Source organism: Lactuca virosa, chromosome 1 (genome assembly GCF_052849685.1).
Source record: "Lactuca virosa cultivar CGN04683 chromosome 1, Lactuca_virosa_CGN04683_v6, whole genome shotgun sequence".
In the NCBI taxonomy this organism is placed as follows: Eukaryota; Viridiplantae; Streptophyta; class Magnoliopsida; order Asterales; family Asteraceae; genus Lactuca; species Lactuca virosa.
Genome location: NC_136426.1, coordinates 38,621,050 through 38,635,206, shown reverse-complemented (window position 1 = coordinate 38,635,206; position 14,157 = coordinate 38,621,050). Strand labels below are relative to the sequence as shown.

Below are 14,157 nucleotides of genomic sequence, written 5' to 3'. Positions count from 1 at the left end.
TGAATCAGACTGTAGATTGTCTAAGAGGTTAGACATAGCAATGGTTTGTTGTAGTATTCATGAGTACTTTTGAAATGGGGATTTAAGTATTGGATAAACCCACACTCAAAGAATTACTTCATCGATTTTATCACGAGTAATTTTGAGACGATAATATCTTAACTTCTTGAAAAATGAGATATATGAGTTGTTTTTTACGAGTCAGTTGCGCATTGATAATATGTAAACGCATCAGTAACTTGATGTTATAAAACGTGTTGTTTTGTATGATTTGATGAGTAAATAGTACAAGCATATAAGTCGAAGTTTATCCGTTCCTTTTGCCCTAACGGGAAAAGCGATATATTTGGGCCCCTCGGTGATTTGATGATGACATCTGAAGCGCTTGGCCAAGCCTGGACTGAATTGATGTGTTCAATTAGTAGTCTGAACCAGGCATCATAAATCAGAAATCAGGAAACAAATCTTGGACAGAGAGAATGATTATAATCCATGTCTCATGTCCATACAATATCTTGTAGAACGGAGGAATATTTGATCACTTATCTAAGGACACGTCACTGACTGGATCAGAGTTCGACAGCGGCTTTTTGTAGCTACAATTTGCTGATCAATTTGGTAGTTATACTGGCAGTTATAGTTATTAGACTTATCCAAGTGGGAGACTGTTGGATTAGGTGTCTAAGCCCATAACTATAATTGGTATAAACTTGAATTGTTAGTAGCACTGTCCTTTTGGGTTGCCTTCAAACCTGACAATTGAATAGGATGACTGTTAGAGAGAGAAGAATGATTTATTAATTTATTACTTGGTTAATAAATTAATTAGAAATCAAAATAAATGATTTATTAATGTATTATGGAAATAATATATTAATTAGAAATCATATTGTTTAATTAATATTTAATCAGAAATTAATTTGGAATTAATTTCGGGATTAAAGGAATTAATTAAAACTGTAGGGACTAAAGGTGACAATGTTCAATAGTTGGGCATTGGACAATTTTAGAACCTCCTTAATGAGGGGGGAACAAAATCTAGAGCATCTCTAGGGTTTCCTTGGGCTTTAAGGGTGCCTTGGATGCCTTAGGGAGGAAGTTAAGGGATTAGGGTTATCTTGGATACACCTGTCTTATCCAATACCTTCCTAACACCTATATAAACCCTCCTTAGGGTTAAATTTCGGTTATGACTCTTCTAAGAGCCAAAGGGCCAAAATTTCTCTTCTATTACTCTCTCTATCTATAGTTTTCCTTGGTTGCTTGAGTTTGTTTGTGAACCATTAGAGGCGCGACACTTGTGGCGCTTGCTACCAAAGGTCTTTCAAGCAAGGATTCAAGATTGTTTACAATAACAATCTTAAAGGTATGTATGACATCCCTATTATGTGATTTTTGATTATTATCCATAGATCTAGGGTTTATGCTTTGTTGTTCATTATTGTATGTACATTAGAGAAAACATAGATCTTCAATTAGGGTTGCATGCACACATATGATTGTATGTTTCACTCAAAACCCATCACTATCATCCTATAAAACTTTTCTAATGAAAACTAATTCAATAGGTTAAGAAACTTACTTTGAAGATTGTTATTGTATACAACCTTGAATCCTTCTTCAAATCTTTTGGCACCTAGCACCACAAGCGTCGTGCCTCTGATGGTTCACACCCAAGACTAGCAACTAAGGATTATTGAGAGGGAGGAAAAGAATTTTGGCCAAATGTCTTCTAGGGAAAGGAGTGTCGAAATTCATAGCCCTAGGGGCCTATTTATAGTGCAGTCAGGAAACCTTAGATAAGCACAAACCCAATATAATAATATTATCTTGAACCGGGTAATTATCCAGCATCCTAATTATCCACCATGGATAATTCTAGAAACCCTAAGGCTCCTAAAACTGTCCAAGCCTCATGGATGGTTCTAGAATGCCTCTTGCTCAATTATTAAACAAATGCACTTCAGTCCCTGCACTTTTAATTAATTCCTATAATCTCCAAATTTATTCCAATTAATTTCTTATTAAATATCAATTAAATATTACTACTTCTGATTAATATATTATTTCCATAATATATTAACAAATCATTTATTTCAATTTATTATTCAAATAATAAATCAATTTCTCTCTCCAAAATAATCTTGTCCAATTGCTAGGTTTGAGAGCAACCCAAAAGGATTGTGCTACCATCAATTCAAGTTTAACCAATTATAGTTATGGGCTTAGACACCTAATCCAACACTAATTGCTAGAGGATTTTAGGTCATTCTTAGTCATTTTTGCTCCCTTTGATGTGTTATACTTGGAGTTTGGAAAACTCTAGAGCTTGGACTTGTATTTTGATTAGATCTAGACTTTTAGTAGAGTAAATGTAATACTCGATTTCCCGACATGTTTTGTAATGCCCAAGTTGCCAGGTATTTCCTTATGTTGCTTATTTGAGTAATAATATTATATTTTTTGGGAGGAGGGTTGTATGCTGGGCGTACACACTGACAAGAAGAGGTGACGATTATGTCAGAACTCAAGCAGACTTTCCCTGCATGAATCCGGAGGAGGTATTTCTGATTGCCAGGGTGTTTCAGATCAAGTCGGAGAAACATCCCAAGATGAAGATTGCGTATGAGAAGGCGTGTGAGTACCTGAAATCCACAGTGTGTGACTTTGCAAAGATTGATGCAGACATTCATCTGGCCTTTGCTCAAAAATTCAACCTTCCTGCACTTGATCCAGCTCCTTTCTTCACCGAAAGATATCAAGATCGATCCTTAGGTGCAACCAACTTTCTAGAATTGGGAGTTGTGTTCAAGAGAGTTAACAGCAACGTCAAATACTTCATCCCCATCACTACTATGCACCGTCTAACCCGCAGGAAACTGGAAGTCACCTTGACTTCGGTTCAGAGGACGAAGCACAGAACTGATGAAGTAAAATTTGAAATTACAAGGAGGATCACATGGTTGGGTAAAGTAAGGAAGTTTTGGTGGTTGTTGATCAAGTTTTTGAAGCTTAACAAGTAGTGAAGTTGAAGAAGCCACTTAGGGGGGAATTGTTGAATCAAGAAAGTGACCCTCTTAAACTTATTATCCGAAGTCTACGTCTCTACCACAATGGATCTTTTGCTACCGCAACCTCAAGTGAAGATGACATCCGCAACAACCTTATCCGCAATTACGACTAGTTATTTTGTTTCTTTAACTTATCTGTTTACAGTGTATTGTCCAGTGTGCCTTGCATGGACACTTTATCAGAAATTTAGTAGTTGTTTATTCTCCATGTACTTTCTCGAGACTCTATAAATAGAGTTCTCTTATTCTGAATGAACACATCTCTCTTATCTCTCAATTACATCTCTATTCTCTCTTTATCTGAACTTCTCTCTATCTTCTTAATCTCAAGATCTTTCTGAACTTACTCTCAAAGATATTAAGATCAAACTCTCATATCTCCTTCGGATGTGACATCCCCATTTTCACAGCCAGAAAAGACTGATTTCGTTTATGCTTTTTAAAATAAAATCAGAGTAATCTTTCGTTTATGCTTTTTACAAAACCTCGGGATGTCATGTTCCAATACAGACCAAAAGCATAAACAGTACGATATAGGCCTTACAACAGTTATTTACATCTACTGGCCTATAATCCAAAATCCATCGTCATCATCCAACTATGCTCTTGTTCCACTACCTGTAATATAAAAGCTGAGTGGGTCAGACTTGAGAGCCTGGTGAGCATATAGGGTTTTCAACCCACAATAAATAAATTTATTAATTTTATCAACCAACAATAAATTTATTAATTTCATCAACTAACAATAAATTTATTAATTTCATCAATCAACAATAACCCTGATTACCCGTTCTTGTTATCCTCACTTTCTGTCCCTAAACATCTAATAAAAGGGACCTAGCTTAAGGATCATCATCGGGCTAACAACACTGCTTAAGGGATACTTCTGCAGTTTCTTAAGGTTCCAACCTAAGAATCCTCTATCATTCACTCATTAATTCCAAAGGATTGTCCTAAGGAATAGGCACAAAGTCCATCGTTGCCAATAGCACAGCTGCCAATGTTCTCTATTAGTCACAACTGCCAATGCTATCCTTTAGGCGTAGCTGCCAGGATTGTGTTGTTCTCAACCAGGCGCAACTGCCAATATCATCTATTAGGTGCAACTGCCAATGTTATATTTTAGGCGCGACTTCCAATATTATCATCTAGGCGCAGCTGTCGGGATTATGTCGTTCTCTATTAGGCGCAACTGCCGATATTATCCTTTAGGCGCAGCTGCCAGGATTATGTTGTATCTATTAGGCACAACTGCCAATATTATCCATTAGTCGCAACTGCCATGATATTTAGATTACAATTGCTGAACACTTAAATCAAAATACCTGGTGAACACTCCATTCAAAAATACCTAATGAACACCTAGTTCAAAAACACCCAGTGAACACTCAGTTCAAAAATACCTAATGAACACCTAGTTCAAAAATACCAGATGAACACATAGTTCAAAAACACCTACAGGTTACGAGCCTGTTAATGTTCCACTGGACTGTCTAGAAAAGTTCGTGGTCGAAGTCTATATTCTGCTAGATGACTGGAACATCGTCAACATCGAGACCTCTCATCATTTTATTTCATCATACATCAACTATTTCATCTACCCATGTTATACCCAACATATTTGTAGATAAAAAAAGTTACATATATACAGTTTAAATCATTCTAAACATGTATAAAACATTCATTCAACATTCATCTCAAATAAACAAACAACATATATACACATAGCACGTATTTTATATAAAATATTTCATATTTACGTGTAAGATGAAAGTGACTATACACTCACCTGATAAGACGGCGGTTCGACATCACTTCATCCCTTAAAACAATCTTTTTTTTTATGAAACCGGGATGTTTTCTCAAAAACCGGGCTCTGCGCGGCCAGAGTTTCGACTCGAAAAACTCTTTTCTCGGGGTCTTCGGATGTTCCGGGGCTTGCTTCGGGTGTTAGGGTGGTTCCCTAGACTTTGGGGGGTGTTAGGATAGCTTAGAAGAAAGTTTAGGGTGTAAAAGTGTAAATTTTGTAAACATAGATCGGGCAGCCTCGCACTTCTATTTATAGTGGCCGAAGCCTCAGGTTATGTTGGGCGTAATCTTCATGTACGCGGGGCGTACTGCCTTGCGAGGCTCTACGCTGGGCGTAGACCGAGTACGCTGGGCGTACAGTGATACGTGGCTTCGGATGTGTCAAATGTGCGAGATAGGTGTTGCATGCGAGAGAATAGGCGACGTGGCAAACTTCAGACCGTGTACACGAGTACGCTGGGCGTACTCCAATTTTTTAAACTTCAAAAATTCGTAACTTTCGCATACGAACTCCGTTTTTGGCGTTCTTTATATCCACGCGTAGGTGAGACGCGTAGGTGAGACCGTTCTCTACAATTTTTCAAACTTCAAAAATCCGTAACTTTCGCATACGAACTCCGTTTTTGGCGTTCTTTATATCCAATTTAAAGTTATATTTTTAACAGGCCGGGACAGAAAGAGTTCGTTAAAAATTCATAACTTCTTCATCCGACGTCCGTTTTCGTCTGTCTTTTTACCGTTAAACTACTATCGAAGAGATCTTCAATTCTCGTTTAGGTTGTGTCGGCTAAAAATCGCTCGATCTATAATTCGAATTCCGGGCTACATACTGTTATACCAAATCTTAGAAAATTCATAACTTCCTCATACGAAGTCAGATTTGGACATTCTTTTTATGCACGCTCTCGGTTTAACGTATACTACGACTTTCATTTAGATCGATAAGGCTAAAAAGCACTTTATTGTAAATTCACTTTTTACGTCACACAGCGTTATGTCGGTTCTGTCGCGAAACTTCGACAGGTCATTACTTCTTCGTTATAACTCGGATTTCGGTATTCTTTATATCTCCGGAATCCTTGTTTCGACCACTAAAACTTTCTTCATAGATATCGGCTTTATCTAACATTTTACTTTCGACGCTTATTTTTATCCTTAATTTATTATATCATCATAATTAAATATAAGACACATAAATTCACATAATTCATTCTTATTACTTCAAAACACGTTACAATAGTTGACCTAGGCTATTACATTGTCTTTAATGCTTAGCCCAGAAACACGGGCGTTACATCGGAGCAAGTCCTTGTGACTTCATTCACTTTAAGCTGATCACATATACTAACTTGGTTTGATTGCAAACCTTGTTAAGAATTAGCTTAGTGTTTACTTGATATATAACTTGTTGTCATTTACATTTCCTTTACTTTTCCGCAATTACATTTACGCATCTAACAACTCTAACAACTCTAACTTATTATTGTTGAGCTTTATGATCCTTTGAGATTAACTTCATTCCACAATATATATAACTTGTACTAACGTTTGTTCAAGTGTTTCTCAAAAGTTTTTCTCTCAACATGAATCTTTATGAATATGAGACACTTTTAAATCATTGATCTTGAGCATAAGAAACGTTTTTTCATTAACTGGTTGATTCACAACTTTTTATTTTCCGCATTACTTGCCACTTGACGATTCTGAAACTCTGTTTCGGTATTTTCAACATTTGGACTCTTTTAGTCTAAGGTTCACTGGATTTTCTCACTTTTTTCAATTGGTATCAGAGCAACTGAAATTTATCATTTCTTCAGTTAAATCATTATTTTTCCTTTTACATATAATTAGTGAATATGTAACTTATTAAGCTGTGAATGTGTATTTTTTTATGCGCTAAGTTGTGAAATAGTGTCTAAAGTATTAAACTAAGTTGTGAATTAGCGTCTTAAATGTGGTATTAAACTGTGAATTCTGATTTTTTTATCCAGATCTGATTTTTGAGGGAAAGATGTTGGTGGTGGCTATGGTTGATGGTTGTTCTATTTCTCACTCATCTTCTTCATTGATTTCAGATAAGTTATATCATCTTTTATGATACATGTATATGTTTTCTTTTGATGCTTGCTTATAAAATATGAGATAATTTATATATGTATTAAATTGTGAATGAGTTGTTTAATACGCTGAAATATGTAATTATATTTATAAATGAGTTGTGAATATACTGTATTAAACTGTGAACCTTATGTATTAAGCTGTAATTTTATTGACAGCTTAATATAATAAATTCACAATTTATTACATAGAAATGCCTCGAGATATGAACATATAAATGTAAGTTTTAAGTTGAAAATATGGCTACGAATATATAATTGTTGTGTATTAAACTGTGAATTTATTTTATTAAACTATGAATTTTGTATATTAAACTGTGAATTGACTATATTAAGCTTCGTACTTTTTTTTCTGAATTTTGTGTGTTAATATGAAATATGAGAAGAATAAGCATTATACATACGATTTTCTCTAATTTTAAATAAATTATATAAAATTTAAACTAAGAGTTTTGTGTAAATTAAACTTTGAAAGAAGCACTAGCCTCCATATATGAAGATATAAATGTTAGTTTTAAGTTAAAAATATGTCATTATTTGTATTAAATTGTTAATTTATTATATTAAGCTGTGAATTTTATGTATTAAACGGTAATTGACTATATTAAGTTGTGAATTGACTGCATTTTGCTGTGAATTTTTATAAATATTATGGTAAAATATGAATGATTTATGTATGAATTTTTGTATTAATGTTCTTGTGAATATTTTTATTTTTTATGTTGTACAAGTACGTAAGAATGCATTGTTTTTTATAACTGTTTTGTGTTAAATTTAAAATGAGTGAACTAATAAGTTTATTAAACTATGAATGTAGTATTTAACTTGTCATTGCATGATTTTATATACAGATTTGATTTGAAATGAGGATGGTTGCAACGGTGTCACAGATGGTTAGTGGCGGCATTTGGTAGCGGTGGTAGAGTTTGAGTTTCACTTCTCTAAATTTGTGAATTAGTGTAAAATAAATTGTATTAAGTTGTGAATTTTATGTATTAAAATGTAAATGGACTCTATAAAGTTGTATTTTATATAAATTTTGTGTTAAAATATAATTCAACATATAAATGAAAATATTAGACTAAAAAATTACGATTTTGCCATTTTCTTACCAAAAAAAAAAAAAAAAAAAAAACAGGATTTTAACATGTTTACTAGTCACAATACATATTACTTATGAAATGAGGGTTCTTAGGGTTCTTAATCTTTTGTGGTTCTCATTTGAACCTCTCTCTCTCTCTCTCTCTCTCTCTCTCTATATATATATATATATATATATATATATATATATATATATATATATATATATATATATATATTATAATAGATGTATTTTTTCTTTCACCATATGACTTTTCAATTTTATTCTAAGATTGGTTATAAATTGGTTGATTAGTGATAAACAAATATGTCTAAAACATCATGATAGTTAAAAAAAATCTAAAATTAAAATTATTTTTATTTTCATGTTTAATCAAAGGAAAAAAGTTATCGAGATGATGTGATTAAATATGTTTTATTTTATTGTATGTTTAAAATAATTACAATGTCTTATAATAACTTAATATAAAAAAATTTATTATTTCAAAGTTAATAAACACAAAATAATTATTTTTAATAATATGTTTTGCAATATCTTAATTATATGTTTGTATTGAATGAAAAAACATACGAATATTCGTGTAGTCAAACCAATAAAGAATAGAACAGGACTAAAGTTTGTTGAATGCCGGTTGTGCAACATTGTATTTGTCATCCACTGATCAGATTATTACTAATTACATGTTTTTATCTCAAGTGTAAAATTCACATTTTAATTCTAAGACATGCATAATTTCAAAACATGACAATTTTCGAACCTAATACACCTAAATGTCAATTATGCTTATTCAATACTCGACGATTCTCCAAACTTATCAAATAATAACCAATTTTCATGCTTATCACTTTACAACGAATTTATTAGTGTTTTAAACACATATTAATCACCTAAATATGATTTTTGTTTTTCAAGTGTCCCATTATATACCATTAATAGCAACCTACTTTTAAAGTTACTATTTTTAATGCAAACTTTTTGATTGTTTTACATCTATTAAACTTTAACATGGATACCATAAATTTACAAGAGAAAAAGAGAAAATTATCTAATATTCTTTTGAAGGACCAGATATGCAATGGACTTTTAGTTACAATCATATGATACCATATTTTCTTACAAATGAGGTTAGAAATGAGTTAATTACCTCAAATTTTAAAGAAATCTTGTATTGGGTGGTTAATCCACCAAAACAAATTTATATACAAAATGACTGGAATGGCCATTTTCTCTTCACCTAAAGTTGTTGGTCAACGAAAGTCAATGATGGTCAAAACAGGAGGATACGATGTTATGTTGTATTACAAGTTATGATGGCAACTCTTATACTACATACAAACATGTACACCGACAGGCCTTTGTTTCAGAAAAATGATTGAGTTAGTTCTTTTATAAATTTGGCATATTTTGTCAAACTTAAATATTTTCTTTCCCATTTGTCTTTTCAATAATCAACACAAAATCTCTTTGGCATTTAAATATAAAATTGTGTACAATCTTTTGATATTGTCACAACAATGGTTAGAGTTTGCAATCAAATACCAAATATCATAGAGAAAACACAACACGCATGACAAACAGATTTTTGCCTATAAAAATATGTAAACCTAACCTTGTATTTCTTTTGATCCTGATTCATGTGACAATGGATTTTAAAAAAGCTTGATATCGATCTTACACAAATATATGACTCACTCTCTTAATTCTAAACGCTAAACCCCGTTTCTACCAAATATGTACAAATAAAAAAGACTTCCCTCTTTGCCCTTGTTGAACGCCAACAAACCTTGGTCAACTAGGGTTAAATCAGACTTTTCACACCTTTACCATGGACCCGACTGTGTCCTTCTTATATAGCGTCGTTTTGCTCCAGGCTGCGTGTTCATCATCTCCATAACCTGCTATTATCATACAAAAAGAAAAACTTAACACAAAAAGTCATTGAAATAAAGTCTTTAACTATTTTTTCCTTTCCATTTTTCCTAAATATGTCTATCATTTTTACAAATATTTTTTTAAACATTAGTTATACATACAACACTCATAAAAATGATTTGAATACCTGATTCTGTTGCATTTCCATCATCTCAGCCTGCAAAAAATGTAACTTATGTCAACTCAAAGATCTCGATATATATGATACCTCCATTCCATAAAAAGCCTGATTTTTTAAGATTTAAGATTCTTCACATAATTTCTGTTTTGTAACTTTATCTTTCAAATAAAATTATCAAGATGCAACATTTACCTTCCGTTTCAATTCTTGATTCTGCTCTTTCAGTTTTGAAACCTCTGCTTCCAGTTCCATGGTGTATGCCTAGAAATTTAAATACCCGAAAAGAAAGAAAGAAAGAAAGAAACTTTACTAAAATTCCTAAATAACATAAATTCCCAAAAATATATTTAAAAAGAAAAAGAGCAAAAAAAAAAGACACTAACCTGTTTACGAGCACGTGATCTAGCAGCCGACTCTCTGTTCTTGATCATTCGTCTCTGTCTCCTTTCTACGACCTTCTCCACTGCACCACTTTTCCTCCCCCTCATAGCTCCACTAAATTCATAAGGAACAGGTGACACCGATGATGTATCTCCATTTGTCTTCCCAATTCCATCTGATGAAACTGCCGGAGATCCTACAGCAACCATTGCCCCCATCATTCCATTTGAAACAAGATTACCGTTCATCGCCGGATCGGAAAGACCCACGATTCCATTCCTACCCAACTGCTTGCTGGGTGGAATCGTCGCCATGGGAACTCCATAAGAAAGCTTGGGTTGCTTCGGGAAAAGTTGTTGTTGCGGGTTTGATCTGACTCCATTGACATTCAATGGTAAATTAGCTGGCTGGAATGCAATCTGGTTACTATTCCGAGCTGGAGCTTGTTGGAATCCGATAGCACCAAAACCGGAATTGTTTTGGGGATTTGTTAAATTAGGAAACAAACCATTGTCGTTTTGTTTAGAAGGTAATTGCGGAGGTTCTTCTCTTACGACTCCGGCTTTGACTAAAAACTCCTCGAGAGTCATCTCCCCCAAAGTCTGTTGCCTTTGAGGTAAATTTGGTTGGCCAAATCCGTTGAATTCTTTGGAGATACCTTTCCAGACTTCATCAACTGTTTTTTGGCTCAACGTTCGTGGTAGAGTTAATGATCCTTGGCGCTGTATATTTGCTCCGCCATCACCGGCGGGTTCTTGTACGCCGGTGTTTGTTCCGGTTGTTTGAACTTCCTCGGCGTTCCAAATGCTTTTTAGTAATTCATCCATGTTCAGAGACCCGAAATCCTTTCCTATGCTACCTCCCATGGTGTTTTGTAGCTCATCGAAAGTTAACGAATATATCGAGCCTTGTCTTGCTAAATGGAAGCCTCCTGGTGGTCTTCCGTTCCCCACCTCCGCCGTCTGGTTTCCCAAGTTTTTGAAGTTCATAATTCTCTCGTAAAAACTCTGGAATCGGAATCGGTATGAAAGCTAGTTAAAGCTTACTGTTTCAACAAAAATAAGTCAAATTAAACAACCTGTAAATCAAATTGACTTTCTCACCAACAACAAATCATACTAGCAAAATTGCAATTTACTTCCACTATATTCTAAAAAGCTTTTGACGATCGGTATGTTTACAAAAACCCTAATTTTGAATTACAATTGCAACATCAAATCTACCCAAATAAAAAAAGACATGATTTCACCCGATTCCGAAGGTGAAATGACTTGAAGAACTGGGAATTCGATAAGATAACGTGAGAAAACGAAAGAAAACAACCAAGTTCATTGAACTTGGAGTAATCAGAAAAAGGAAATTGTTAAAATCATGTCCGGAAACAGTGGAAGAATAAATGAAAGAGGAAGGAAATGTAAAAATTACCTGAATTGGTTGTTGAATGAACAGTATGAATTATGAAACAGAAAACGTTTGGGAGTGAGGGAGGGAGGGGTTGTGTGTGTGTGCGCGCCTGATTAGGAGTGGTCAGTTGAAGGGTCCGTGATTCAGTGAACTTTTTTGTGCCTAATAAAGAATCTTGGTGCGGGTTAATGGAGCCGACAAGTGCCCCGTGTGTTTTACTTTCTAATTATAGAAGGGATGGGAGATTATCTTTACCTTCTTTTAATTCAGTATATCTTTATGGTTCATCTCCAATTCTCCATACTTAATCTTGATAATCTTAAAAAACTAAAGCCATCTTTATCATGAAGAAAATATATAATATTTTACTAATGAATAATCGTTATAATATGTTTATTCATTGTTATTTATTTATTGAGTATTATAGATTTAAAATATATAAGTTTTAATGAAATTCCGACTTTGAAGTATTACATGATAATCGGTTTTTGGGTTTGGGTAATTTTTTGGGGTATGCATAAACAAACCGAGACTGAACCATCTAAGGTTCGGGTATTCGGTTTTTGGGTTGTTAGGGTTTATGTAATTCAGATATTGGGTATCGGGTAATTTGGATAATTCTAATATCAGATAATTTGGTTCAAAATCATCCTAAGTCCATTCAAAATCAAAATTTTCAAATAATCTAAAAAAATTAAGTCTACTTCAAGCTTCATGCTTTTAAAATGTGAGAAATAGCTATCCCATGTGGCTTGCCAAATAAAACATAAATCATTTTAATAGTTATAAAATAAAAAATATGACAAAAAACAATTTATAGTCCAGAAAACATTAATTGTTTTTGAATAAAATTCAAAAACCAGACAGTTAATTTTCCTTTTTAACGTTTTTAAAAATAAAACAAATAACAAGCCTAAAAAAGATAAATACTTTATTTTGTATAAAACTTTTATCAGATAACTAAAAAGTGATAGTTAAAGATTAAAAAAAAATAAAAAAAAAGACCTAATTAAACATAGTTGAACTTTTTTTTGAATTATTTAACTAATGATTTTTAGTCTTAAAATATAGATATATATATTTTTAATGTAATATTTTAATATCGTATTCAGATTATCCGGTTAACCCTGTATAGATAGAAAAATAACTGAATCCGAACCAAATAAGGTTTTCCTTATTCAGTTGACCAAAACAAATAAGCCTGAACCGAATAACCCAAACCTTATATTGGGTTCGGTTAGTTATTCAGTTTCGGTTTTCTTTTAACACCCCTAAGAATAATCAAAAGTTACCTCAATCGATCAAATTAGTAGTAGAATCGTACAGAACAAAAGCGTTAATTACTTGTTTTGAAAATTATATTTTTATTTGTGTTTGCCTTTTAATGGTATGTGTTTTTAATTTTCAGTCAATTTTTGTATAATTTGCTTCGTTATATAAGTCAAACATAATGCTTTAATTACTTATTTTGAAAATTATATTTTTATTTGTGTTGATCTTTTAATGGTATGCGTTTTTAATTTTTAGTCAATTTTTGTAATTTGCTTCATTATATAAGTCAAACATAAGGGATGTAGAGAAAATTAGTATATGTTAATATCTTATCCTATTACCAGTGTATTATAGCCATCTGGTTATTATTTGTTTGATTGTTTCAATTTTAAAAACAATATTATATGTCATCTGATATTTAATAGCTAAAATCCTGGAATACATTACAATAAAAGATATTGTAGAGTATAATGTAGATGTATTTATATTGATTAAAATTATACATAATTATAAAATATTCGTTTGAATGTTTGATAAACTATGAGCTTAAAAAAAAATTGTAAAAATTTACGTCTTTTATGAAAAATAATGACAAATCCTGATATTATATTATTGAGTGAAATGTATGTCCAAACACTCTTTGGTTTCGTATTTAGATTTTATATTTTTAAACAACCACTTTAAATTTATATTTTGTACTTGTTTATTTTCTTTTAAACAAAAAAAAAAGTAAGAAGTAAGTATATTAAAATATACATAAAGTAATTTAAAAGACAAATAGTTTTAATTCCCTTTTAATTGTAGTGAATGTAATTAGCGTTTAAAGCTAAAATTTGACATTCAAATAAAGAATATATATTATATATATTGATAATATCGGGCCTTGTGTGTAGGGCCACACAGGGTAAACGTGGACCACCAGCGAGAAGGTAGGAAACTGATGGGAGA

At 32.6% G+C, this 14,157-nt stretch overlaps 1 protein-coding gene across 2 annotated transcripts; it reads right to left on the bottom strand.

The window, feature by feature from the left end:
• Nucleotides 1-9,667: 9,667 nt before the first annotated feature.
• LOC145107019 (ABSCISIC ACID-INSENSITIVE 5-like protein 5) lies at nucleotides 9,668-12,160 on the bottom strand. Of its 2 annotated transcripts, none has more exons than XM_079043922.1 (5): nucleotides 11,959-12,160; nucleotides 10,536-11,578; nucleotides 10,345-10,413; nucleotides 10,159-10,188; nucleotides 9,668-9,997 (listed from the first exon to the last, which is right to left on the bottom strand). In XM_079043922.1, exons 2-5 carry the CDS (start codon nucleotides 11,520-11,522, stop codon nucleotides 9,920-9,922), a joined length of 1,164 nt encoding a protein of 387 aa, XP_078900048.1. In that variant the 5' UTR covers nucleotides 11,523-11,578; nucleotides 11,959-12,160; the 3' UTR covers nucleotides 9,668-9,919. The 2 variants fall into 2 exon arrangements, with proteins under 2 accessions (XP_078900048.1, XP_078900082.1); XM_079043956.1 differs by having other exon boundaries at nucleotides 9,668-9,994; nucleotides 11,959-12,159.
• Between the last annotated feature and the right edge of the window lie 1,997 nt (nucleotides 12,161-14,157).

Bases quoted from the DNA above. Each gene is read 5' to 3' on its own strand.
- LOC145107019 (XM_079043922.1), bottom strand. From the start codon at position 11,522: ATGAACTTCAAAAACTTGGGAAACCAGACGGCGGAGGTGGGGAACGGA. The intron at 10,414-10,535 runs GTTAGTGTCTTT...TTAAATTTCTAG, and splicing joins GATCACGTGCTCGTAAACAG to GCATACACCATGGAACTGGA. The intron at 10,189-10,344 runs GTAAATGTTGCA...CATTTTTTGCAG, and splicing joins ATCAAGAATTGAAACGGAAG to GCTGAGATGATGGAAATGCA.